Raw genomic sequence first — 25504 nt, forward strand, 5'->3', positions numbered from 1 at the left:
GCGTTGAGGATTGCATTGCACTCACGCAGTTGTCCTGCCCCGTTGTTTCCCGCCTCGCATTTCCATTTCTCTCAACTTCTTCCACTACGCTCTCGCATCGATTCCACAATCATACTATTTCCGGAAATTTTGCTTCAGATTCGCACGCCATGCTCGGATTTTACTGTATGAAAGCTTTCTCCTCCCTGCCTTTTACTCTCCAAGTCTGCATGATGCTTTGATCGGGTTTTCTTTTTTATTTAAGTTTAATTTTTTGTGTCTGATTTTTATATGTCTCGATGCACTATCTCCGCTTCTGTTTGCTATACTTGATTTTAAAATTTCTGCGAAATCCTTAGATCTGAAGCTAGTTTCGTAGCCATTGCTGCCGAGAATTTCAGTTTTCATGGTTTACCCATTATCCTCCACACAAATCACTCACATTCTTAATTAAGCAGTGTACTGTTTTCTGTTTAGTTCTCTTTTCCTTTTTTTTTCCTGATGATAAATTATCCTCGTTGATCGCGCAGAAAAGTATAGAGGAACAATCCAGAGGCTGATTTTGGAATACTGAGATTTTTATCAACCTTCTGTTAAAGCTATGGGAACGAATGTTGGTAGACAGACTGATATTCAGGAGGTGAGCCTTGCATGCTAGATCGATCATAGAATTATGACCTGAAGTTGAATTTTGCTTGTTTTGATCAGTCACTTCGAGAACCTTGTTACCAAACCCTTTGAAATTATTGTGTTAATTTCCTGGAAGAAATTCTGTTTGGTTTATTATGCTCATAGTTTAATTTCGAAAAAATTGTATTGTCACCTGTTCATCTCTTTTATTGATTCATATAGAGTTCACAATAATGGATTTATGTACTTTAACATGTTAGGAGCAAATGACTGATCGTCGGAGTCTCAGTAGCAACAATCGTTACTGCAGTCAATCCACGAAGATGTCTGTAGGAATTCTTGTTAATTCTATTTCCAATGCCAAAACGAAAGACCTCCAGGAGCCAGGGGCCCAAACTGTTGAAGTCGGAAGTAGCAGCAAAAAAAATAGTGTCAGATGTCGTGAAGGGCATTCGCCACTTATGGAAAAACACGTGATAGTTGAACCGAAGAATGCCTCCCCTTGGGTTTCCACTAGATCTTTCAACCCAAAGATATCTTCTTCAGTCGCAGATAAAGATACAGAACGTACACCAAGTTTCCCAGCCACCAGAAGAACACGCCCCACATCAAAGATATTAGAGAAAGCATCTGCAGCCCATTCCATCAAATATTTTGCTGCTAAGTCTGGCTTAGGATCTGATGTATGCAGACAGAAGAATTCTGGTAGAGAGAACTGTTCAGTGGAGAATGGGAATGTTGATACTGTAGAGCATGTTGAGAATCTGGTATATTCAACTGAACAAGGAGTTCAGCAAGCGAAAGAACAGGTACAAGATAAAGATAGGAAAAAAGAAACCGGGGGCCGTGAATCTTTGAGGATCAAGCTGTGGGAGATCTTAGGAGATGTTTCTTCACCAAACAAACAGCCCCCCAGTCTTCAGTGTGAGGAATTGCATCTGGACCAAGAGAAGAACAGGAAGCAAAGTCCTATCAGAAAACTAAACATTAATTCGGACACTATCGAAAGTGATTCTCAAACTCAAATTTCCACAAGGCCAATAACTCGTTCTTTAGCCCGGATGAAAGCTGCTAGAAAACAGGGTAGTAAGACTGAAGCAACAAATTCTATCAATAGAAAAGACTGTCAACGAAACAGAATATTCTCATCCAAAGGAGATCTATCTGTGGGATCATATGGTAATTTCGTGGATGGTTCTTTACCTTCTAAGGGAGAAAAAGTTATTATGGGAATGAGCTCTCGAGCAGAGACAAATCAGGGTGTAAGGGAAAAAGATGTAGAAGAGAGACAGCAGTCAGAGAAGAGCAGATCAATACCAGTGGAAAAATCAATGTTGCAGAAGAATAAAGTTTCCAATGCCAGCAGTTCCACTGACAGAAGAAATGATGTAAATGTCGAGCCAGAGAAGGGTACCAAGAATAGTTCTTCATTTGAGTTTTCTCTTAATGCAATGACTGATCGAAGGGATGTTCAGAATTCAATGGTTGTTGAAGCTTCGAAGAAGAATCTACAAGAAGACATATCTGATTCTCTGTTTAAAAGGAAAAGGAATTCTCTTCATCCACAAAAGGGTATAAAAAATAATTCTCCATTTAAGATTCCTAATGATCAAATGGATGTTCAGAAGTCAATGGATGTTGAAGCTTCAAAGAAGGATCTAGAGGAAGACATATCTGATTCTCTGTCAAAAAGGAAAAGGAACTCTGTGCAGCCAAAAAGGGTTACCGTAAATAACTCTTCATTTGAGTTTCCTCTTAATGCAAGGACTGATCAAAGAGATGTTGAACAGTCAATGGATGTTGAAGCATTAAAGAAGAATCTTCAAGAAGACATTTCTGATTATCTAATAATAAAGAAAAGGAACACTATGCAGCCCAAAAAGGATACCAAGAATAATTCTTCATTTGAGTTTCCTCTTCATGCGATGACTGATCAAAGGGATGCTGATGTTAAAGCTTCCAAGAAGAATCTGAAAGAAGACATATCTGATCACCCTTTGAAAAAGAAACGGAACACTGTGCATGATCCTTCATCCCCTCCTTCCGACATTAAGTCACGAAGCAGTTTACAGAAAAGTAATCAAGAAGAACTTCATGATCAAATTCCTGCTGAGAAAGTATTTAACAGAACAGGCATACAAAGCTTCAAAAGCTTTCTGAGTTCAAAATCAGCTAACTGCGGACTAGATGTGCAACAGGAAATTTCCGTATCCTTAACTACTTTCAGCAAAACTGTCGATGAAGTGGCACTCACGAAAAAAATTATTATTACACTGTTGACATACCTTTTGCTTCCTTAATTTTAATTTAAAGGTTGGTAGGAACAAACAGAAGAATAGTCCGAAGAGAAGCATCTTTGTGAAACCAAATATGGTAATGGATGAAGACAGTGATATCCAGTCCAAATCATTAACCGATGAGACTAATTCTGAGAGCTCTGAAGATGGATCTCGTAAAGGCTATTCCCTTTACCTAGTATCGTTTATATTGGTCAACCTATGTTTCACCTATTTGCTTTAAACATTGAATCTGTTACATCAGCATGCTGAATGATGTGTATTACTGTGATGGACACAAGCATGATTATGCTCTAACATATACAGTGACTTCTATTTTAAAGAAATTTTGTCAGGTGGTTGTGCTAATTTTGTAAGGTGCAGTGTACCTTGTGGATCATCATGTTCAGCATCAATACGTTCCATTTTGTATGCATCATGTTAAGCATCATATCATGGAAATGCAGATTGCAAGGAACCAGAGGAATTGTCTCCTGAAATTCGTATATCTGAAAAGATTCTACATAATTCCGATAAAAGTCTTGACAATGAAAAAGATGTTGGAGTGGTTGGATCTAGTCCAGCATCAGATTCATCAAAAGGTTTATTAATTTCTAGCAAAAGACCTTCTTCTACTTCGAACAGTGGGCTAGCTCCCTCATTTCATTTGTCTGGTTTATGTTATCTTTATTTCTTCCATGCTTGTAACCTCTCTTTTTGCCTCTGCTAAAACTAGGAGGGGTACAGGATACCAGTGAGCTTGAAATGTACATGGAAGAGAATCAGGAGGATGGCCTGACCAGGTATTCATGTCACTGCTAAATAGAGAAAATATTAAGGGAAAGAGCTATTCTGATGCTGCTGTTTCTTTATTCAATTGAAACCTAGGGCTGTAGCACTATTTACCGTGGCTTTGGGTCATGTTAAGACCAAACTGAAGTCAATTAGTAGCAGAAGGTCTGCCGATATTCTGCGTACTGCAGTTGAGGAAATATTGTTACGATTGCAGAATGCTGAATCTCTTGTTAAAACAGATGTGTAAGTTCTCTACAATTTCAGATCACAGAATTATACAAGTATTTAAATAGTAGTAATAGATTCTTCATAAGGGTTTTTTCTCTTAAGCATGATGCTTGTGTATCCAGGGGAAAGCTGACCAATCTAAGTCATTCAAAAAGCAAACAGTTGGAAACTAGATTTCAAGGTACATGTTTTTGGAACTTAGCTTGATAAGTTGTCCAAGTTGTAGACGTTTTGGGCGATCATGTACTGTATTAGATCTAGCTGCATATTATTTCCTGGTTTAGCATTCACGTACTGATGCTAATTTAGGTGTATCCTACTTGAAGCTTAAAAGTTAACATTCTTAAAAATATTTGAGCCTTTAGCCTGCCAATTGCACCGGGTATCAGCTAAATTGATCTTTCCAAAATATTAGCGTGACTGATATTACGCCATTGATTAGTGAAGCCAGGGAAGGGAATGGTATTATGAACAAAAGTCAGGATAAGCATCTATGTAAAGAATCAAGTCGTGCAGTGCGAAATAGGAACACTTTTAATATGTAACATGAGAGAACGTTATAAATATTTTGAGAATGATTAGCTAATTTGCAGACTTTTTATTACTCTTGGCTCTGTGACGTTGGTGGTCATTCCATCAGTATAGTACTGCTAGCTATTAGCTACTGATTAGGCTGGACTTGTAGTGTTGTAGTATCATTTTTTCTGACAATTAAATACATCACCTTGTAGACTCCATACATAAGAATTAAACATCCACTACCAAAGAACTAAATCTCATTTGCAGGAGCTAAAAAGATTATATTTGTTGGTTTACTTTAAAATGGAAGTCTCTGGGCTCTTAGCTGCCATTCTGCTTTTAGAAGTTTTCAGATATAGATGACACTCTATCACCAATCACAGACTTCTACCCGGCCAGTCGGTTATTAACAAATTCTAGAATTTCAGTTCACTAGGATATTGTAAGTACTTGGAAGAGATGTTTATGCTCCTCTTCAGTTTCTTGTGAACATGCATTGTGTCTTACAGAAAAACAGGACCAGTTGCTTGAAATACATAAAAGGTTCAAAATAGAGGTTACGCAGCACCTCCAGAACTGTGGCAGCCTAATAGAAGATCTAGAAGAGCATGAGATTGAGCTCAAAAGATCGGTGGAAAAGCAAGGTATGATAATCAATCTCAAGTACTACTACTTATGTTTGCAAGTCATGCATTAAGTGTGTTGACAATATGCTGAAGTTTCTGGTTCAACCAATTTAAACTTCATTGATATTTTCGCTATGCATAAATAACTTCATATCCTAGTTATTCAGTCACGAGTCAAATATGAAACAGAAACAACAAATAATTAACTTTGTTTCAGTCAATCAGTAATTAAATATATAAACCTTGCGAGGTTGTTGTATAACTGTGCATCCAGTCTTTGGTACGCTCTCCCGTATGAACCTTTTGCAACTTTTGACATGCTGTTTTTTGCCTTCAGTAAAAACTGAAAAATATCACAAGTAAACATGTCAGGGACTCAGGATTGTCTTAATTTTTTAATTTTCACTTGATACCGATTTTGCCAAATGATTTTATATGCTACTATGCTAGGAGATATAACTGCTGTATCGGCTAATTTATTTGCTATAATACTCTGACGATAGATTTTTATAATCATGAACTGATGTCTCCTCAGGAGCAGCGCATAAAAAGTTAGTGTCACAAGTGGAGCAAGAAATCAATGCACAACTTGAAGATGCTGAAAGCAGAATCATGGCTGTCCAAGAGGTGAGTTAAAATTAATCGGAATTTGGTGTACATTAGCTTTTACCATTGTGGGGTATTACAATGGTTGAAGCAACATGTTCGTTACCTGTTTGAAACTCAAGTTATTTCTGATACGACTTATGGGATAGCTATCTATTGTGAGAGCTTTAAAATTCTGTAAAGGGAAAATCATTCCAAAAGTAAATTTATAGTTTCAAAATTTTCACTTTTTCCCTCATTCACCTATGGTACTTAAGTTTTGTTTGATTTTGCAGATGGCTAGGGGAAAGATGCTTCAACTGAAACTTGCGGTGGCTGAGTGCTTGAAACATGGTGGCTTAAGTTGAGAGAGATGAATGTGTTGATATAAGTTGGTGAATTGTAAATCCTTGCTAATTTTTACAGCTTAAAGCGACCCATATTCATTTGTGATGTTTTTGAAGTTAGAGAGCAAATTGCTGTGTATTTAGTTAGATAATATGGGATACTAATATTTACGTTGAAATTATGGATAAAGTTGCTTGTTTTCCTTTGTGTGGAGGAAAGGAGGTGAGGAGGCGTGCAGGGGAGGGAGACAAAAGATGAGTAGTTGGCACGTGAATTCACGTGAAATAGAGTATGGATTTGAGGTTTGACGGGAGGGTGTGTGCCCCACCCTTAACTAGAAAATACTAAAGGATAGTGACAACTCAAGAAGGCCTCAAACAAGCATCCCTATTGATGGATTAGATAGAAATTAATCTCATGATATACTGTTTGGTTGGATTTGGAAAAATTCGGTGGGTACTTGTCTTGGGACAGTGCCACGCAAGATTAGTCTTGTCTTATGACTTTCGGGCCAATTTAATCTCGAGTAATCGAACACTTCCGACCCCCGATGTATATATCTTACATTAACTCTCATCACATACCATACCTGTCTATTAAGGAACCGCCTTATGTGTCTGTTTGTATGCTCCTTCACCTTTTTCTGTTATATAAACACACAGCTTTTTGCATCTCATCAATCTGAAAACTTTACTAGCTAGTGTTACTTTTAATGACGAAAACTAGTGATTATTCACAAACAGCACCAAATTGTCAAGATTCAGAATCATCATTTTCAGGTCAATATAATGTTAATGGATCAGCCATGCAAGCAATCAAGAAGAGGAAAAGAGCAGCACTTCTTCATTCACATAAAAAGGTCAGCTTTTCCCCTCACTCATAACTTAAACCAAATTCATCTACCTTTTGGTGATTTATTTTGTGTTCTTTTCCGCAGAGAAAAGATAATAAAATCAAGAAAAGACTCTGGGCACTGCGAAGCCTGATACCTAATTGCACCCAGGTTTGAATTTTGTACATATGCATAAATACAAAATAGAATGAAATAATGCTCTAATTTGAGTTGCATTCTTTTTTCTGAATCTCCCCAGATGGATAAAGAATCTGTCCTTGATGAAGCTATTGTGTACCTAAAATGTCTTCAGCTTCAGTTACAGGTGACTTTCTTTCCCATGAACAAATACTCCGTACAACTTACTATAGATTTATGTGCAATAACTTATGATACTTTAATTTGGTCACAGATTATGCCAACTTATGCTGGATTATGTGTTCCACCAACACCCATCACTTATCCTCTGCAGTTGTATGGTTTACCTCTTGCCGGATTAACTGGATATCGAACCAGACTTGAGATGCCAACACCACAACAACCATGAAGATCTTCAGCTGAAATCATGTCTTCCCAAATGAAATTTCTCGAGCAATAGATTTTTTAGACTAGCTAGTTGAAGTGTCAGTCCTTTGCTTGTTAGTTTGTGTTGACTTGAGAGCTCATGTGTTTTAGAAATGATATCTTCATATTCTGACTTCACTCAAAAAAGTTCTTCCTCAGCTCTAAGCACAACATTTTCAAGGTTTCTTGTATTTTTCCGAACTCATACGTGTTGCATCTCCAGCTTAAAAAGTTAAGCATTGTAATAATTAATTTTAAAAATTACATACAAATTAAATTTCAATTTGTTATTTTATTTATTCAAAGTTATTGAGAAAATAAATGAATTGAACTTTAATTTTATTAATTACATGGTTATAAAATAATTGAAGTGATCAATACCTTATCTTTTGTGGCCCACACTATGAGGTTGAGCACTATGGAGGCATCATAAAGGTAATACGTAGTGAAAAAATAGGTGAAATGTATGTAAGGTTGCGTATTAATGAAATAATTTTGCTAATAGTAGTACTATTTGAACTTTATGATGAGAATTTAAACACAAAATACTGTATTTATTTAGTATGTTCAATTAGACATTTCTAAATATTTGATTGGAAATTCACACGTACTGTAATAGATATTTTTAATAGACCAAGAATAATTTACAATATTTAAATCATGAAGAATTTGTGGTATTGGATTCAATAGTTTCATTTTGAAAGAGGTTTAGGCAATTGTAGTCTACTTTTTCCTTTACCTACACTTAGATTTGTTAAGTGGTGAAAAACGAAAAAACAAAACTACTCGTAATATATATGGAAGAAAACAAAGCACTTAATTGGAAAGTGAAACAAATAAAAACGAAACTAAAATTTTAAAAAAATAGAACCAATTTCAAATAAAACGTCATACTATTTTATTAAATACAGTACACAAGAAACGAATTGCTAATACTCCTATTTAGAGTAAATTATATAAATAGTTCCTAAATTATCGGGATCTTATATTTGCTCTTTAAAAAAATATTGCTGGAGAAGTATCTAAACTACGATTATAACATATGATTTTTTTTTACTATTTTTAATTAAAATAAGTCCGCAAATATAAAAACCTGATAAATTTAAATGCAAGTTATATTAACTCACTCTTATTTATATCGCGAATTGGAAATTTGGAAAGTCATTTAAAAAAAAGTGTGATTTAATTTGAATATTCAACATAATCCATTGCTTCACGTTTCAATGTGTGATTTTACGGGTTTGCGTGCCCGCGAAAAGATAAAAAGGAATCTTAATGTTTCATTTCATAGGTTCATTGCGTAACCAATCAATCGAACACAACCACTGAAATATCACGATCATGGCGGCAGCAGCAGCATCGACGGCGAGGATCGCCTTCTTCTTTCTCGTCCTCGTACTTGCCATGATTCAGGTACTCAGTTGCTTTATCCCACACTTCATCGCGATCCAATTCAGTTCTAGTTATTGCCTCGAGGTCAACGGATGACTGCCTAATATACGCTGATTGCTCTGATTCTGTGTGCACCAATCCTAATTTAGGTCTTTAACTTTACGAATAAAATCAACGTTTCAGCTCTAGACTGTTGTAGTGTTGAACATGCTTGTGCAACTCAGCCCTAACTGTTTCAGAACCAGTCAATATACCGTTAGGTTTTGGAATGAGAGATTTGGATTCGATCGAATCACTTCTGAATGAGATCAGTGTAATTTGATTCCTTATCAATCGGAACATACTACTCTAGAAAGTGTTACTGCTAAGGAACACGCTTATCACTAGTGTCAGTTTGACAGTTACTTTGCAAGGAGTTACAGTCGGTTAATTTCTACTACAGGTCATTGCAGGGAATACTGGTTCTCAGCTAAAGCTGGATAGGAAGATTCTTCAGGTTCTTTTTTTACGGACATGGAAAAGGATACATATGTTCTTTCTTTTCTTCTTTGTTCATTCTATATTTAAGCCGAAGCGACAAATAATGTAGGAATCTACTGTTAAATCAATCAATGACAATCCTCAAGCCGGATGGAAAGCTCATATGAACCCTCGGTTTACCAACTATACAGTATGTTTCTTGCTTTGAACTTTCTACAGATGCACATATTCTATAATCGCCACATGCTCATTTAACTCCCTAAATCATATCCCGAGAGTAGATAATAAACATAAGAATATGTGTGAGAAATCTGCTACTATGATCCCCAGGTTGGCCAATTTAAGCACCTTCTTGGAGTTAAACCAGCACGAGAGGGTGATTTGAAGGGAATATCTGTTGTAACTCATAAAGAAGGTCTCGAGTTGCCAAAAAATTTTGATGCACGAACAGCCTGGCCCCAATGTAGCACAATAGCGGACATTCTAGGTTAGTTGTTTTGCCTTTCTGGTTTATGTTTCTTCAAGAGACTTGCTAACTGTTTTGATTCTTTTTCCCCTCTACCTCGTCTCTTCCACCCATAATATTTCAAATTGAAGATCAGGTAACTTGCTCCACTCGTCTCCCTACTCCTCATACTTGAATAATTATATTTGGCAATTCTTAGCTGATTTGTTTTCTACTTATTAGGGCCATTGTGGTTCTTGTTGGGCTTTTGGTGCTGTGGAGGTCCTCTCAGATCGATTCTGCATTCATCTCGACTTGGTTTGTCCTTGAATTTTACATTTCCTGATGCAGCAAGTTACATTAGTATTAGGATCACAAGTATACCTAATTGTTTCACTCCCTGTTTCATAGAACATCACTCTTTCGGTCAATGATCTCTTAGCATGCTGTGGCTTTATGTGTGGTGATGGTTGTGATGGAGGGTACCCGATTGCAGCTTGGCGATACTTTGTCCGCACTGGGGTTGTAACATCAGAGGTAGCCTTTTCTGTTATGAACAGAAGGAGTTACTTTTTGGCCGATCGCCAATTTGCATTTGTATTTTGTATATAACTATATATGCAGATTGATTTGGTATTTTTGGCAGTGTGATCCTTACTTTGATCATACTGGATGCTCACATCCTGGATGTGAACCTGCATATCCCACTCCCAAGTGTGAGAAGAAATGCAAAAAAGAGAACCTGCTCTGGAAAGACTCAAAGCACTTCAGCGTCAATGCTTACAGAATTAGTGCTGATCCTTACAGTATCATGGCTGAGATTTACAAGAATGGACCCGTTGAAGTCGCTTTCACCGTCTATGAGGTAAAAGGAGAAATCATAGTTCTTATTACCCATGTTTAGTTTGGTGCTGAGGAACGGACAAGGAATGGGTATGGTAGTGTGTGGGGGGGGGGGGGGGGGGATAAACTTACAATCTCCTAGCCCCACCAAAATAAGTGTAAAACACAGGGTATGAAGGATCCCCCAACAAAATATTGATTCCCATCCCCTGTTATTCATTCCCATCAACCAAGTTCCTCCCCAGTTATAATAAAGATCATAAGATGCTGAATCATGTTCTTCTTGGATGTATATTTTTGGAGGCTTGCGATTGCTTTGCTATTTATTCCAAATCTAGATTGTTGGCATTAATATTATTAAAATTGACCCAATAATCCCTTTAGAAGGCCTTATAATGGGACATGGTTATCCAACTTACTTATTGACAGAAAAGTCTCATTATTCGGTTCTTATATTTTTCTTCTCGCCCTCGAAATTGTGTTCACTATTGAGCTTTTGTTCTGTTTGTTTCAGGATTTTGCTATTTACAAGTCAGGAGTTTATAGTCACATAACAGGTGATGTGATGGGAGGTCATGCTGTCAAGTTGATTGGCTGGGGAACTACTGATAGTGGAGAGGATTATTGGGTAATAATGGCCTCTTTGAGATCGTAATGACTTGAGTTTGATACAATTGTTGGATTGTTGACTTACTTTCGGTTTATTCATGCAGCTCCTAGCCAATCAGTGGAATAGAAGCTGGGGTGATGTATGTTTCCTGTTGAACCCTTCCTCTTAACTTTGAGATATTTTATGTACCTAGTATTTTAAGTTGAAATTGGCACAACGTTCACCATTTGTTCTTGCAGTTTTTAAGTTTTATATTGCAATTTTATGAAAAATATGCGGGGACAGATATTATTATTGCCTAGAGATATTGACAAAGTTATAGCTTTACTTTGTTGATGGCAATCTTTTTTTTTTTTGCTTTATTCGTACAATACGGTGAATTCCTGAATATGTTCATTTCGTTGGATGTCAGGACGGATACTTCATGATCAGGAGAGGCACAAATGAGTGTGGGATCGAAGAAGACGTTGTTGCAGGATTACCTTCTACCAGAAATGTGATCAAGAAGTATGGTAATGTGGATTCGGGCCGAGATGCTTCAGTCTGAGATCAAAGCATTATATTATCAACATTTGGCCCCATATAAGCATACAAAGTGGCATGAATAATTAAGCTTACTTGTGTTAAATGCCATGAGAAGAACTAGCTTATCCATGTAGTCTGGGATCTGAATAGCCTAAAACAATTTGTTGGGGCTAGATGAGCATTTGGCATGTACTGCTGCTGTATTATTATTGAAATAGTATACTTTGACTTCCCACTTTCTATTATACTATTCCTTTTTCTTTTGCTGACTGTTTTTCGGATGAGACTTTGATTCTCCAAGAAAGAAGCCCTGCATTGAGAATGTGAAAATTTCTTATTGTGACTATGATTACAAATTTGGTCAAACAATTGTAGCATGAAAAAGGTTGAAGAACCGATTTTCTGTTTATAATGGCTAAAGTTTATTATTCTGGGACCCGATCCGAAAATTTCGGGTGTCCGATCCCGAATTTTCCAAAATATAGTATCCGATACCCGACTCGGGTATCCAGTCCCGAATGATCGGGAATCTAGTCCCGATTTCAATTTTAATTTTGACTTTTTTCAAAAAAAAAATATTAACTGACGGAGGTAGAGGGCGGCGGCAGTGTATCGCGGTGGCTGGGCAATATGGGCTGCGGCGCAGGCGAGAGAGCAAGAGAAGGGAGAGATGTTGTGGCCGGCGCTGGGAGAGGAGACAGCCGCGGCAGCATTGGCGGCGGCGGAGGGAGAGCAGGAGAGGAAAGGAGACGTGTTTAATTAGTTCTAGGACCAGTAGCCTAATGTTTAATATTTAATTATTTAAAGTATGATTAGTAATAGGAACAGTCAGTTCATGCTTAATATTTAATTACTTAAATTGTTAAAAATTAAACAAATACATTATATATAATTTTTAAAAAATCTGATAACTCGGGTATACCCGATCGGGTATCGGATTATCCGATACCCGAAAAACCAAAATCCTCAATAGCCGATCCCGATCCGAAACCCGATTTTTCTGGTTTTGGGTATCCAATTACCCGATTTTTCGGGTTTGGATATTGGGTATCCAATATCCGGTATCCATTTTGATAGGCCTAATTCTGAAATTTGAATGTGTACAAGATTTTGGACTTTCATTTAGGCAAAACACATTCTTAGGTCCTTATACTTTAGTCAAAATGTTAATTAGGTCCTTGTACAATTTTTTCGTTTTAATAGGTCCTTATACTTTTCACAATATTTTTATCAGGTCCTCGTACGATTTTTCGTTTTAGTAGGTCCTCATATTTTTATCATAACTTTCATTAGGTCCTTGTACAATCTTTTATTTTAGGGACTTTTTTACATTTATCTTGGATAATAATCTAAATTTAATTAAACTTAATGAACTTTTTAATATTCCATTATTTAACTTAGCATAGTTTATAAAGATAATATCATCTTGTTATCCAATAATCTCAATAAGTTGTAGACAATAATAAAAAGATTAACCGTGATGATTGAAGATTAAAATCGAAGTGTTTTTTAGAATAACTATCCGAATTTTCAATTGATTATTTATATTTATATTGAAAGATACGTTTCCCTGAATATTTATAATCATAAGATAAGTTAAATAATAAAATTAAAAGGTTCATTAAATTTAATTAATTAAATATAAATTATTATCTAAGATAAAAGTAAAAAATATCTTAAAATAAAAAATTGTATAAGGACCTAATAAAATTTATAATCAAAGTATAAGGACCTATTAAAACGAAAAAATTGTACGAGGATGTGATGAAATTTATAAGAAAGGTATAAGGACCTATTAAAACGAAAAAATTGTACGAGAACCTAATGAACATTTTGATTAAAGTATAAGGACCTAAGAATGTGTTTCGCCCTTTCATTTATTCAGGTTTTTTGCGTAATTTTATGCATATGCACAAGATTGAGTATGAAATTGTGTTATTCACTTTAATAAAATTGAGTATACTTTCTCAGGTGAATTATGTATTTCACATTTCATTTTATATATATATACGAGATTGAGTATGGAGTTATATATATTATAAATCCATATAATTGAATTCTGTTTTTCACTTTAGTAACACTTTCCCAGTTGAATTATATACACACAAAATATTCATAAAATTGACTGATAGGTTTCCGAAATCTATTTTATACATCAACACAATTGAATTATCAAATATAGACGTGATTGAATATGGAAATCTGTTTTTCACTTTACCACTTTCCTAGTTGAATTATGTATTTTATATATCCATAAAATTAAATTATAGCATTTCCAAAATCCACTTACTACCATGATTAGCAATTATGTATTTGATGTATATTACACAATTGAATTATAGTAGTAGCATTTACAAAACAGTGGCAGTGCTACAAATCATTGAAACGAACTCCAACTGCAAGAGTATATAATGAAAATAAAAGTTGAAAAAGCATATTCCCTATCTGTTAAAGAATCGAGTTTGCGCGGGTGTCAGTTCGTGTTCGAGCAGTGCACGGGCTTCACGTTGTCAAATACTATTGGAATGCTGATGAATTGATGCACATGGGCCATGGCTGGCTAAACATAAACAAGGGTTTAATTCTGCTTCTGCTACTGAGATCCTCTGCTCTCTTCTCTTCTCTATTGCGCGCACATTGTTTCAGTGTTCGAGTGAACGAATAACTTTTTAGTCTGAGAAATTGGAATTTCCCTAGCCGTGAATCGAGGGTTTGTGGTTTCGTTTCTTCGGTGAATAATAAATGGTAAGCATGCTGATACCTAAGGAGCCGGAGCAAGTGATTAAGCAGAGGCATGGATCCGTGCTGGGCAAGAAGTCTATTCTCAAGAGCGATCATTTTCCAGGTTGCCACAACAAACGCTTGCTTCCTCATATTGACGGTGCCCCCAATTATCGCAAGGTTCTCTCTCTTTCTCTTTTCTTTTTTTTTTTGTTCAGTAAAGATAAGATTTTTGTCTTTGTTTCTATAATGCTGTAGCTTTATGTTTGGTAATCATGATTTTGGTTATCAACCGTGTTGTATTCTTCGAAGGTTTTGCCATCTTAGCTCATTGCGATCTCTTTATCCTACAGGCAAGTTCCTTGCCCGTTCATGGGGTAGCTATTCCAACTATTGATGGCATCCGGAATGTTCTCACACACATTAGAGCCCACATGAATGGGGAGCAGATTCGTGTACTCTGGATTAGTCTTCGCGAAGAACCGGTAATTTTCCATATTTAATGCTTCTGTCTGATGTCAATTGTTGAAGGCAATGCAATTTCACAGTCTTGGATAATTCATATAACATGCTTCAAAGTTACGTATTGCATGCCTAATGTTACACCATCTCATAAGAGTATTTATCGACTTCTTCTGGCATCCATGAACCCTGATAGTACCTTCTATGATTTACCACATATAAAAGTTTTTTTAGCTGCTATAGGAGTATATGTGAATTGATGCATATGTTAATTATGGTTGCTTTCCTCTTTGGGGATTGATTGGCCCATTTGGTTTGATGATAATAGCTGAATCCTGATTTCCTGAAATTATTCAACATGTGTCAACTTCTGGTTTGGATTTCCTACACTAATGTGTCGCATTAATGACATTTTCCAGGCACTTATTTTTTCGTAGATATTGATTTTACAAAATGGCTATTTCTTTCCCGTCTTATCGACAATCCACCAGTGAGATTTTATTTAATACTTCCGAACATAATAGAATAGAAGGCCAAAAAGGAACTTGCTCCCTATGCTTACTCCTCAGCTCCTTAGCTTTTTTTACAGTAGGGGAATTTATTCATGTGTCAAAGATATTTGGTGTTTTTTTCTACAACAATTGCAGTATAATCAGTAGTTATGACTTTTAGGTTTTATCAAGTATCGTGACATTGGAGATGAACCTATAGCTGTAGCTTATTAAGTGTTTGGGAATTCGAACCATAATCTTTGGTGATATTATAGTTCCTGGAGATGCATAAACATGCAGTTATATGTTTTAAGGTGGTTTTAAGGACTTTTCTGCTGTATTTATAGAGATTGGGATTTTACTCTGACATGAGTTTTGCACTTGAGTTATCCATTCGAATGCTGGAACCTAAAAGTTAATGCTGTAATAGAGTATTCATAAAAGACTTCCCTGGATATTTCTATTGAATCTATTGTTACACCCATAAATGGAACAGGTGATATACATTAACAGTCGGCCTTTTGTTCTACGTGATGTTGAGCAGCCCTTTTCGAATCTTGAATATACGGTACGTAATAGCCCTAATACCCTGCCACTCTCTTGTACTACTTAAAATTTTTTTTGTTCTAACGAGACAAATTCCTTGGGGATTATTATGTGGGTTGAAGTGAAACCCTGAACCACTTTTAATATAAGACATTGTAATGTGCAAAATTTTGAGTGGTGTTGGTAGACTCTATATTTGATACTTAGATGACTTTAGTTAGGATTAGCTGATTAGGATAGCCTTGTGATGTCTTGAAATGTTTCACTCTACTTGGTCCTCTTTCCACTTTTTGATATTTCTGCTATACTTATCTTCTAGCTTCTTCTTCCTAAAAAGTTTCTCTCTGCTGTGCATCATATCTTCCTGTTTTTAATTTTCTAAACTTCAAAAGTCTCCTTGAGACAACATAGTTGCACCCTTGCAAAGACCTTCCAAAAGTGAAGATATTGGGTTACTCTTTGTTGAGTGAACCAGTTTATGGGGTAAATCTTCTGGGAAAAGTGCCGTTTCATGTTTGCTTTGTAGCAACACTAGCACTTAAGCCTGAACCATGATCAGTCAACCTTTCATATTGGCATTCCTTCAATAAATTAAAAAGTTCTTCCCAGTGTGTTACAAAATGAATATTTGTTAGACTTGAGTCTTGGCTTGAGGTGTTGAGAGCTTTTTACTTTACCTTTTGGTCCATAATATCTGCTTCGATTGTTACACCCTCCCAGCAGCACCTTCATCAATATCTGTCTTTTCAAATAAAAGTAGGGCATTAACAGGGTCAGGGTAGAGCAAATGGAAGATCGATTGAAAGAAGATATCCTCGCAGAATCTGCTAGGTACTCTTTATTCCTTTCATTAGTCCTATTATTATGTATTCCTATTTATGATATATCTTGGTTGTAACTGTGGTGTTGTTACTGTGGTTTCTTTTCATGATATACACTTAATACAGTCAATGTTTACAACATTTGAATCATAGGTATGGAAATAAAATCCTTGTAACTGATGAACTACCTGATGGTCAGATGGTGGATCAATGGGAGCCAGTTTCACATGATTCTGTTAAAACACCTCTAGAGGTATACATACTTACTATTGCATGGAATTAAACTAAACTAATATGTTTCATTAATCTTTCTTCTTCTTCTCCATCAGGTGTATGAGGAATTGACAAATCAGTTCTTTGTTGATTATGAACGTGTTCCGATAACAGATGAAAAGTCTCCTAAAGAACAAGACTTTGATATTCTGGTAAGTTTCAGTTCTAGTTGTAGTTGAATTAACATCACCAGTAGCACTCATCCAATTCCAACAAATATAATCTTTGATATGCTTGGGGGGGCCTTACATGTCTTTTGGGGCACTGCTAAATTTTATTACTTAGTATGTCATTCCATACCCCAATGACATAAAATATTATCTCTTCATAGGAAATACTCCCCCTGTTCCGCTCTAAGTGGAGCATTTCTTTTTCGGCACGAGATTTTATGTGGTGTTGTTTTGTGAGATAAGTGGATAGAATAAAGTAAGAGAGAGGAAAAGTAGAGTGATGTTTCTATTTTTAGAGATGTGTCACTTAGAGTGCGACGTCCCGAAAAGGAAAATGTGTCACTTAGAGTGGGACGGAGGGAGTATAATATTACATGTCGTATTATGTTCTAATCACGAGGTAATACCTCCAACAATCTAAAAGAATACATCACCGGAAACTCCCTAAACTGCACCAACAAATCCAATGCTTGAGAGAAGGAGGCACCCTGGAGATGTCCCCACCTGAAAATGTTTGAACTTTTTTAATATAGTAAAGGCGACGAGACAGAATAATTGAAATAAATGAAATAACTACTCCATAGAAAACTGAAAAGAATACAACAGAAAGGAATCCTCAACTGAGGCATATGGTAAAATACTGCCCCTAAACCCAAAGACAAGACTGTGAGACGCGCTCTTCATTCATTGAGAATTTGAGTAGCTGTAAATACTAATTAGTAATACTTACTGACTCCTATTCAAACAAGGACTCCTAAACGAACTCTAACTGTAACAGACACTAACAGCTAGACTCTGTAAAGTAATAAACAACTAACTGTAGTCTGTAGGTAACGATCTCTATCACTTGTATTGGATAAATAATGCACGTTATAGACCATGCTAAGAAGCGCTAATTCTTTTTAAGTTTGTGTTTGATCTAGAGGAACCGGCTATCCTCTGCTTAGAGATTTATCTTTGCTTCAATCTCCACCAGTTGAAAACCATGGATTTAGTAAAATACTAAAATTATATCTTCTATATATATGATGCTGGACTTGGGTGTGTCAATCTTACATTGGTACCCAATATTCCTTACTTTTTAGGTCCAAAAGATTTCTCAAGCACATGTTAGGACAGAGATTGTATTTAATTGCCAAATGGGTCGTGGACGGACAACCACAGGGATGGTTATCGCGACACTGATTTATATTAACCGCATTGGAACGTCAGGTGAGTTTTTGTTGGCTTTTCACAGCCTAATTTTGACTGTAGTAGCCCTTCTATCATTAGGATCAGCAGATGGAATTTTGAAAAACGAGTTATTTGGAAACAGAGTCTTGTATATGAAGCTTTCATTGACACTTTTGAACGTTCTATACTTAATTTCTTTTAACTAAAAAAAATCTTCTTCTTCATTATTTATATTTGACAAGTACAATTTTCTACATGTATGTTAAATCATTAAAATGTTTCTCTCTTTCAGTAGTCTCTGTTTCTGTTTACTACAACGATTGTAAGATAGTTGAAGATCTGCAAATAATAAAATATATACTACTAATAGATATGATTACATCATCTAGAATGGCATAAGTGCATCAAGCATTCTAGGGGACACGTTGTCCATCTGATTTTTATTTTTCATACTATAGAACGTATGTTAATAGTATTACTTATTAATTAGATCATCTGTCTTTATGATTAATGATAGACACAGCGTTTTTTGTATAGTGAAAATTGAAAAGTTTTTATTGGAGAGAAGATCCATACATATGCCTGTTTGTTCTGTCCCATTTGAAGTTAATTGCCATATATTCCAATATATTTATACATAGGTATTCCTAGAACCAATTCTATGGGAAGAGTTTCTGATTTAAGTTCTAGCATTTCAACCGAGTTACCAAAGTCGGAGGAATCTATCCGCAGAGGAGAATATGCTGTCATTAGAAGTCTCATTCGAGTTCTAGAGGTACCAGATAATATTTACTTCCTACTTCCAGTAATTGCGGTAGACCTTCATTGCTTTTTCTGTGTAACTTTATATTGACTAATACATGTCTGAAGGGTGGTGTTGAAGGCAAGAAGCAGGTTGATAAAGTCATCGATGAATGTTCATCTATGCAGGTAGTGTTTCTAGTATTCAACTTGGGTGCTTCATTTTCTCAATTCTCGTAATCAGAAACACTTCTGAAAATTGAATGGGTATTGGCGCTACAGTCAAATTCTAAATTTTTGTAAGTGTTGTTTTGCTTACAGAATCTACGTGAAGCTATTTCTAATTACCGAAGTAGTATTCTGTGTCAAGCTGATGAAATGAAGAAGGAATCATCTCTTTCCTTTTTTGTGGAGTACCTGGAAAGATATTATTTTCTTATATGCTTTGCTGTATATCTTCATACAGAAAGAGACGCTCTTTATCCTATATCTCCTGCTCGCAGTTTCACAGAGTGGATGAGAGATAGACCGGAGCTTTATAGTATACTGCGCAGGTAATGGTAAAGTTCTTTTCTGCAAGTGTCATTAATACTAGTTTACACTTACAACTCCCTGAATAAGTGTCGTCAGGTAAAAAAACCCATACCAAGGAAGTTGGAAAATCGGCTTCTGTTACCCTTATTGTGGGCTATATGAAGAGTCTGCGAACTTAAAGTAGTATTGATAAACTTGGTAGTTAGACATCATATTTGCACAGTATTCGGAAATAGAACATGACTAGTTTGTGAATACAATTATAGAACATTTATTCAGGGACACAGGAAGTTTCTTCTAGAGCTTTTGAATTATTATGACTCTCTACAGCACAGCTCTTAAATCTTTGCCAAGTTTGTGTGGAGCTTATCCAAAATATGTTAAGTATGATTGTAGCAATATGGGTGAATCAGTTTTAGAGTCAGTTGTCAAACTAAGAGGGAGAAATAGTGTAAGATATTTATAATGAGATAACTCTGTCAGAGGCGCAGTGGCTGGATTAGGAATTTAGGATATAACAAGATTTGTTTTATCGTTCATACTTGCGGTAAAAGTTATTTCACACTCCCTCCGTCCCACGTTACTTGAGGCGTTTCTTTTCGGCATGGGATTTAAGAAAGTTGTATTTAGTGAGTTAAGTAAAGTAGAGGAGGGAATAAAGTAAGAGAAATAAGAGAGAGTAAAGTAAAAGAAAGAAAAAAGTATGGAAGATTAGATGTTTTGTTTTTAGCCAAAAAGAGAAATGACTCAAGTAACTTGGGACAACCCAAAATGGAATACGACTCAAGTAACTTGGGACGGAGGGAGTACATCTTATTTGAGGATCTGGATCAAGATTTTCTGGTTTTGAGGGCCACCTTGCAGTTAAAGAATGAGGCACCCTGCTGCAAGACATGTTGATAATGAAAGTAGACAAATTCGTCTGTCAAACTGCGTTAATGTCATGTCATGTGCAGATTGCTTAGGAGAGATCCAATGGGGGCTCTTGGTTTTGCCAATCTAAAACCATCTCTAACGACAAATACTGAATCTGTTGGTGGCCGCCCATTAGAGATGAGCCAAGTTGCTGCCTCAAGGAACGGGGAGGTTCTTGGAATCCAAACAGTTCTCAAAAGTGACCATTGTCCTGGTTGTCAACATCCTTGTTTACCTGAACGACTAGAGGGTGCTCCCAATTTTAGAGAAATTCCAGGGTTTCCAGTTTATGGTGTTGCCAATCCAACTGTCGATGGAATTAAATCAGTCATTCAAAGGATTGGTAGTTCAAGAGGTGGCCGTCCATTACTGTGGCACAATATGAGAGAAGAACCTGTTGTTTACATAAAAGGAAGACCATTTGTACTTCGCGAAGTTGAAAGACCATACAAAAATATGCTTGAGTATTCGGTATTTTACCCATATTCCTTGATTTCTGCAGTACATATTTGCAAGAAATGACAACTCTTATGACCATACATTTCCCAAATAATATTTTGAGTATCACCTCCCCCCTTTCCTTTGGGTCAAACCTCAGGATAGACAGACTTCTTTTCAGTAATTGTATGTGGGGACGTGTGACAGAAACACTGTTTATATTCTCACTTTCACATCACCAAAGCAGTGTATTAAATTTTAACCTTTTGAAGTTTCAAGTCACATGAAGTTTGATTAGAGGTCTTGCAGTCATAGTAAAAGTTGGCTGATTAGCTCTGTTATAACAGTAAAAGTTTTGAGTAAATTTTGATAAACAAGTTGGTCCTGCTATTCCTTTGTTAGAAATACTCCTAGTTTTCTATCCTAATTATAGTGTTCTAAACATTAATATTTATGATTTTTTTTAGGCCGTATCTATTTAAAGTAATCTCTTTCTCCAATACACTAATTTCTAAAATATCAATGTTAAGGGGATTGACTGTGAAAGAGTGGAAAGAATGGAAGCTACGCTGAAGGATGATATATTGCGTGAAGCTGAGCGTTACCATGGCGCCATAATGGTCATCTATGAAACTGATGATGGAAAAATATCAGATGCTTGGGAACATGTGGACACAAATGCTGTTCAGACCCCAAGGGAGGTATTTAGCTGCTTTGAAGCTGATGGTTTCCCCATCAACTATGCTCGTGTTCCAATAACTGATGGAAAAGCTCCTAAAGGATCTGACTTTGACACTTTGGCCATGAATATTGTGTCTGCCTCCAAAGACACGGCTTTTGTTTTTAACTGCCAGGTAGCTATTGTTTCAAGTTTCAGTCACCCAATTGCATGTAGCATATCATTGCAGCTTTTCTTATCTTTCCTGAATGTATAGTTACTATTTGTGTTAGCTTTCTTACTGGGCAAAGTCTTATACAGATGGGAATTGGAAGGACAACAACTGGTACTGTTATTGCTCGTCTGTTGAAGCTCCGGATGGACTATGGGAGGCCTGTCAGAGTGTTAGTTGATGACTTAACACACAAAGAGCTTGGTAGCTGCAGAGATGATGAGAGTGAAGAATGTATACTATCATCAGTAACTTCTTCTGAAGGAGTTAGGCCAGGGGAAGACTTGTGTCATTCGTTTGGGATTAATGACATCCTATTGTTGTGGAAGATTACAAGATTATTTGATAATGGGGTGGAATGCCGAGGCGCATTAGATGCTATAATAGATAGATGTTCAGCACTTCAGAATATACGCCAAGCTGTCTTGCAGTACAGGCAGCTGTTTAATCTACAACATATGGAGCCTAGAGAAAGGCGAGTAGCATTAAACCGTGGTGCTGAATATTTGGAACGCTATTTCCGTTTGATCGCTTTTGCAGCATATCTAGGAAGCAAAGCATTTGATGGTTTTTGTGGTCAAGGAGAGTCAAGAATGACTTTTAAAAACTGGTTACATCAGAGACCAGAGGTTCAAGCCATGAAATGGTCCATCAGATTAAGACCTGGACGATTCTTTACTATCCCTGTAAAGTTCCTTTGTTTGCTGAGACACTCTCAAGGTTGTACTTTTCTTTGCCTCTTGATTGACTGTTTGTTAATTTCTGAATACAGGAGGAATTGAGAGCTCCATATGATTCTCAACACGGAGATGCTGTGATGGAGGCAATTGTGAAGGATCGTAAAGGCTCAGTTTTGGGGAAGGGCTGTATTCTTAAGATGTATTTCTTTCCTGGTCAAAGGACTTCTAGCCACATACAGATCCATGGTGCACCAAATGTATACAAGGTACACCGGATATCGAGTTTGTTGATTGCCAAAAAAGATGTAATAACCTTGAATTCAGTGACAACTGCATGTTTTAGGAGGTATTATGGCATGGAGTTATTACTACTAAATAAATCGAAGTAGCCAGTAAAAACAATGTGTATTACTGGTTTTCGGTCTTACACATTTTTCTGGTTTGATTCAAATGACTTCTGTAATTGTTAAATATATTTGTTTCTCATAAGAAAAAGGCATGACAAACTAAACAGAGTACAGTTCTCTAAATGATCCCTTCTAGATACACGAACTTACTCTGTTCCAATTACTAGATGATGACTTTATGATGCAAGAACTTTTTAAATTTGTTGAGATAATATTTCAAAAGTATGCCTTTGCTAGGTCACAACTTTATAAGCAGAGCATGTCTCACTATTTGAGATTTTTGTGTTTTTAAGGTGGATGGATATCCTGTGTATAGCATGGCAACCCCAACAATTGCTGGTGCAGAAGAGATGTTAGCCTATTTAGGTGCCAAGCCCATAGCAGAAGGAAGTTCTCAAAAAGTAGTTATAACAGATTTACGGGAAGAAGCTGTTGTTTACATCAACAACACACCTTTTGTCCTTAGGGAACTGAATAAGCCTGTTGATACGCTCAAGCACATAGGAATCACTGGCCCAGTGGTAAGCTCAATTCCATGAGTTCACACCATAAAACTGCAGATAAAGTTGAGTACATTCTGTTTTCTAATCGGGTTCTACTTTACAGGTGGAACATATGGAAGCACGTTTGAAGGAAGATATAATTTCTGAGATAAAAAAATCTGGTGGTAGGATGCTTTTACATCGTGAAGAATATGATCCTGCATCAAAACAGACCAGTGTCATAGGATACTGGGAAAATATTTTCGTAGATGATGTTAAGACTCCAGCAGAGGTATATGGTGCTTTGAAGCATGATGGGCATAACATGGCTTACCGGAGAATCCCATTAACCAGAGAAAGAGAAGCTCTAGCTTCAGATGTTGATTCCATCCAGTACCGTAAGGATGAGTAAGTTTTCAGTTTCATTGTCTGATTTCTAATCAAATATACCTGGTTGGATATCATTCTATATATCTAGTATAGAGCTTCCATAAGGTCAAGCCAAAAAGTGTGGTATTACAAAGGTTAGTTAGTGTATTGGACCATGTGTTTCTACAACAGACCATTCTATCCCTGAGACTTACTATATAACTTTCTATGCATGTCTTTTTGTTAGTTTTTTAAGATGTTGTATGCTATATTGCTATTACTATATATGAGTGTAATTATATTCTATATATATATATATATCCATGATGGTTTAAAATCTTCAGAGTGCATATGACAATTGTAGCTGCAGTTATGATGCTTCTATATTTGTGAATCCATTTCTATCATCTGATCATGTCATCCTGTCAATGGTATAATAAACACTAAAACAATGGTTTTTCCTTTCTTGTGCATCTCAACAGCTCTGCAGGGTCTTAGCTTTTCATATCACATACAGGATTTGGAGGGGTTGCTTATGCAATGGCTATCATTTGTATAAGACTTGACGCAGAGGCAGCACTAAAATCACATGTCTCACAATCTGTTGGAATACCATGCTCAACTAATTCATTGGCTGAACATTTTAATTCTGATGATGAAGCAAGAAAACTGGGTGATTACAGAGACATTTTAAGCTTGATTAGAGTCCTTGTCAATGGTCCTGAGAGCAAAGCAGATGTCAACTCAGTTATAGATAGGTATGGAACTCATTTGTGCACACATTACTTATGTTCTCTTTATTTATCCAAGTTTAAGCACAAACGCAAAAGGGTGACTTTATGCGTTGATCTGCATCACCAATCTTTTAGTCAGACAGAAACTCGCTAAAGAATGTCGTACTCCCATATAATAATCCCAACTAGAAATAAAATGAAGTAAATAATATAACTATACCTACTTACAGTAAAAAAAATTCAGAAGTTATGCTAGGTCTGCTTTCTGTTTTAATATTTTCTGCAAATAATCCAGAAATTGCATCATGTAAATGATACCTGCCTTAGTCAAACACAATCTGCCTTAGTAAAACTGATATAACTGTTTGAGCCAGTTTAATGTAGATCAATTCAAAACATATATTCACATTTCGAATTCGTTTGATGAAATTGTTCTCTAGCTATCTAGTCATTTCCTCCCTTTTGCAGGTGTGCGGGCGCTGGGCATTTGAGAGATGATATTCTATACTACAGAAAGGAACTCGAAAGGCATTCAAATGACAATGATGAAGATCGAGCATACCTTGTTGATATGGGTATTAAAGCTCTAAGGTTGGTTTCCGGTTATGATGTTCTAACAGTATTCCATTTGCAACTGGTTTTATTATCTAAGATATGATGTTCTTGTAGCTTATGATCTGATTTTGCATGTGTGCATCGCAGGCGATACTTCTTCCTGATCACGTTTAGATCCTATCTGTACAACACTTCAGCCACTAAGATGAAATTCACTACTTGGATGGATGAGAGGCCTGAACTTGGCCATCTTTGTAATAATCTAAGAATCGTTAGATGATTACATATAGTGTAGAAATTATGTATAGGGAAATCTCTCCTTGGCTTAAATAAATAATGAGAAGTTGAGAAATGAAGATCGCATGAGAAACCATGCACTTGAATTTTGATGGCCTTGTTCAAACATTATATTTTGTCATCTACAT

The 25504-nt window shown here is 36.3% G+C and overlaps 4 protein-coding genes and 1 long non-coding RNA gene across 5 annotated transcripts; 4 read left to right on the forward strand and 1 right to left on the reverse strand.

The window, feature by feature from the left end:
• Positions 1 to 38: 38 nt before the first annotated feature.
• LOC125216228 (thyroid receptor-interacting protein 11-like) lies at positions 39 to 6188 on the forward strand. The gene is made up of 11 exons (XM_048117886.1): positions 39 to 165; positions 510 to 619; positions 870 to 2816; positions 2923 to 3061; positions 3353 to 3487; positions 3622 to 3688; positions 3774 to 3923; positions 4031 to 4089; positions 4937 to 5071; positions 5589 to 5680; positions 5935 to 6188. The coding sequence occupies exons 2-11, from the start codon at positions 581 to 583 to the stop codon at positions 6004 to 6006; spliced, it is 2835 nt and encodes a 944-aa protein (XP_047973843.1). The 5' UTR covers positions 39 to 165; positions 510 to 580; the 3' UTR covers positions 6007 to 6188.
• LOC125213147 lies at positions 5154 to 5983 on the reverse strand. The gene is made up of 2 exons (XR_007174865.1): positions 5766 to 5983; positions 5154 to 5396 (listed from the first exon to the last, which is right to left on the reverse strand). It is a non-coding gene; the product is annotated as an uncharacterized LOC125213147 (long non-coding RNA).
• A 336-nt stretch (positions 6189 to 6524) lies between the features above and the next one.
• LOC125216416 (transcription factor PHYTOCHROME INTERACTING FACTOR-LIKE 15-like) lies at positions 6525 to 7520 on the forward strand. Its single transcript, XM_048118121.1, has 4 exons — positions 6525 to 6845; positions 6924 to 6989; positions 7078 to 7143; positions 7231 to 7520. Exons 1-4 carry the CDS (start codon positions 6699 to 6701, stop codon positions 7363 to 7365), a joined length of 414 nt encoding a protein of 137 aa, XP_047974078.1. The 5' UTR covers positions 6525 to 6698; the 3' UTR covers positions 7366 to 7520.
• Positions 7521 to 8640: 1120 nt separating this feature from the next.
• On the forward strand, positions 8641 to 11941 carry LOC125216873 (cathepsin B-like protease 3). The gene is made up of 11 exons (XM_048118651.1): positions 8641 to 8795; positions 9217 to 9270; positions 9364 to 9444; positions 9585 to 9741; positions 9852 to 9856; positions 9943 to 10017; positions 10111 to 10236; positions 10346 to 10564; positions 11057 to 11170; positions 11256 to 11291; positions 11565 to 11941. The coding sequence occupies exons 1-11, from the start codon at positions 8724 to 8726 to the stop codon at positions 11697 to 11699; spliced, it is 1074 nt and encodes a 357-aa protein (XP_047974608.1). The 5' UTR covers positions 8641 to 8723; the 3' UTR covers positions 11700 to 11941.
• Positions 11942 to 14150: 2209 nt separating this feature from the next.
• LOC125211419 (paladin-like) lies at positions 14151 to 25465 on the forward strand. The gene is made up of 19 exons (XM_048111194.1): positions 14151 to 14578; positions 14752 to 14883; positions 15848 to 15919; positions 16658 to 16728; positions 16872 to 16971; positions 17048 to 17143; positions 18247 to 18373; positions 18976 to 19109; positions 19205 to 19264; positions 19397 to 19629; positions 20566 to 20995; positions 21493 to 21816; positions 21942 to 22538; positions 22625 to 22798; positions 23233 to 23460; positions 23546 to 23829; positions 24273 to 24548; positions 24993 to 25115; positions 25227 to 25465. Exons 1-17 carry the CDS (start codon positions 14420 to 14422, stop codon positions 24286 to 24288), a joined length of 3237 nt encoding a protein of 1078 aa, XP_047967151.1. The 5' UTR covers positions 14151 to 14419; the 3' UTR covers positions 24289 to 24548; positions 24993 to 25115; positions 25227 to 25465.
• Positions 25466 to 25504: the final 39 nt, after the last annotated feature.

The sequence above is a fragment of the Salvia hispanica genome, chromosome 3, assembly GCF_023119035.1.
Source record: "Salvia hispanica cultivar TCC Black 2014 chromosome 3, UniMelb_Shisp_WGS_1.0, whole genome shotgun sequence".
Lineage (NCBI taxonomy): Eukaryota > Viridiplantae > Streptophyta > Magnoliopsida > Lamiales > Lamiaceae > Salvia > Salvia hispanica.

What these genes read in the sequence shown, in the direction of transcription:
- LOC125216873 (XM_048118651.1), top strand. Translation starts at nt 8,724, where the DNA reads ATGGCGGCAGCAGCAGCATCGACGGCGAGGATCGCCTTCTTCTTTCTC. An exon ending in CTCGGTTTACCAACTATACA is followed by an intron (nt 9,445 to 9,584) that starts GTATGTTTCTTG and finishes TATGATCCCCAG; the next exon opens with GTTGGCCAATTTAAGCACCT. An exon ending in ATAGTGGAGAGGATTATTGG is followed by an intron (nt 11,171 to 11,255) that starts GTAATAATGGCC and finishes TTATTCATGCAG; the next exon opens with CTCCTAGCCAATCAGTGGAA.
- LOC125211419 (XM_048111194.1), top strand. Translation starts at nt 14,420, where the DNA reads ATGGTAAGCATGCTGATACCTAAGGAGCCGGAGCAAGTGATTAAGCAG. An exon ending in ATCCTCGCAGAATCTGCTAG is followed by an intron (nt 16,729 to 16,871) that starts GTACTCTTTATT and finishes TTTGAATCATAG; the next exon opens with GTATGGAAATAAAATCCTTG. An exon ending in AACAAGACTTTGATATTCTG is followed by an intron (nt 17,144 to 18,246) that starts GTAAGTTTCAGT and finishes CTTACTTTTTAG; the next exon opens with GTCCAAAAGATTTCTCAAGC.
- LOC125216416 (XM_048118121.1), top strand. Translation starts at nt 6,699, where the DNA reads ATGACGAAAACTAGTGATTATTCACAAACAGCACCAAATTGTCAAGAT. An exon ending in TTCTTCATTCACATAAAAAG is followed by an intron (nt 6,846 to 6,923) that starts GTCAGCTTTTCC and finishes TCTTTTCCGCAG; the next exon opens with AGAAAAGATAATAAAATCAA. An exon ending in TGATACCTAATTGCACCCAG is followed by an intron (nt 6,990 to 7,077) that starts GTTTGAATTTTG and finishes GAATCTCCCCAG; the next exon opens with ATGGATAAAGAATCTGTCCT.
- LOC125216228 (XM_048117886.1), top strand. Translation starts at nt 581, where the DNA reads ATGGGAACGAATGTTGGTAGACAGACTGATATTCAGGAG. An exon ending in ATGTGCAACAGGAAATTTCC is followed by an intron (nt 2,817 to 2,922) that starts GTATCCTTAACT and finishes TTTAATTTAAAG; the next exon opens with GTTGGTAGGAACAAACAGAA. An exon ending in GTTGGAAACTAGATTTCAAG is followed by an intron (nt 4,090 to 4,936) that starts GTACATGTTTTT and finishes TGTGTCTTACAG; the next exon opens with AAAAACAGGACCAGTTGCTT.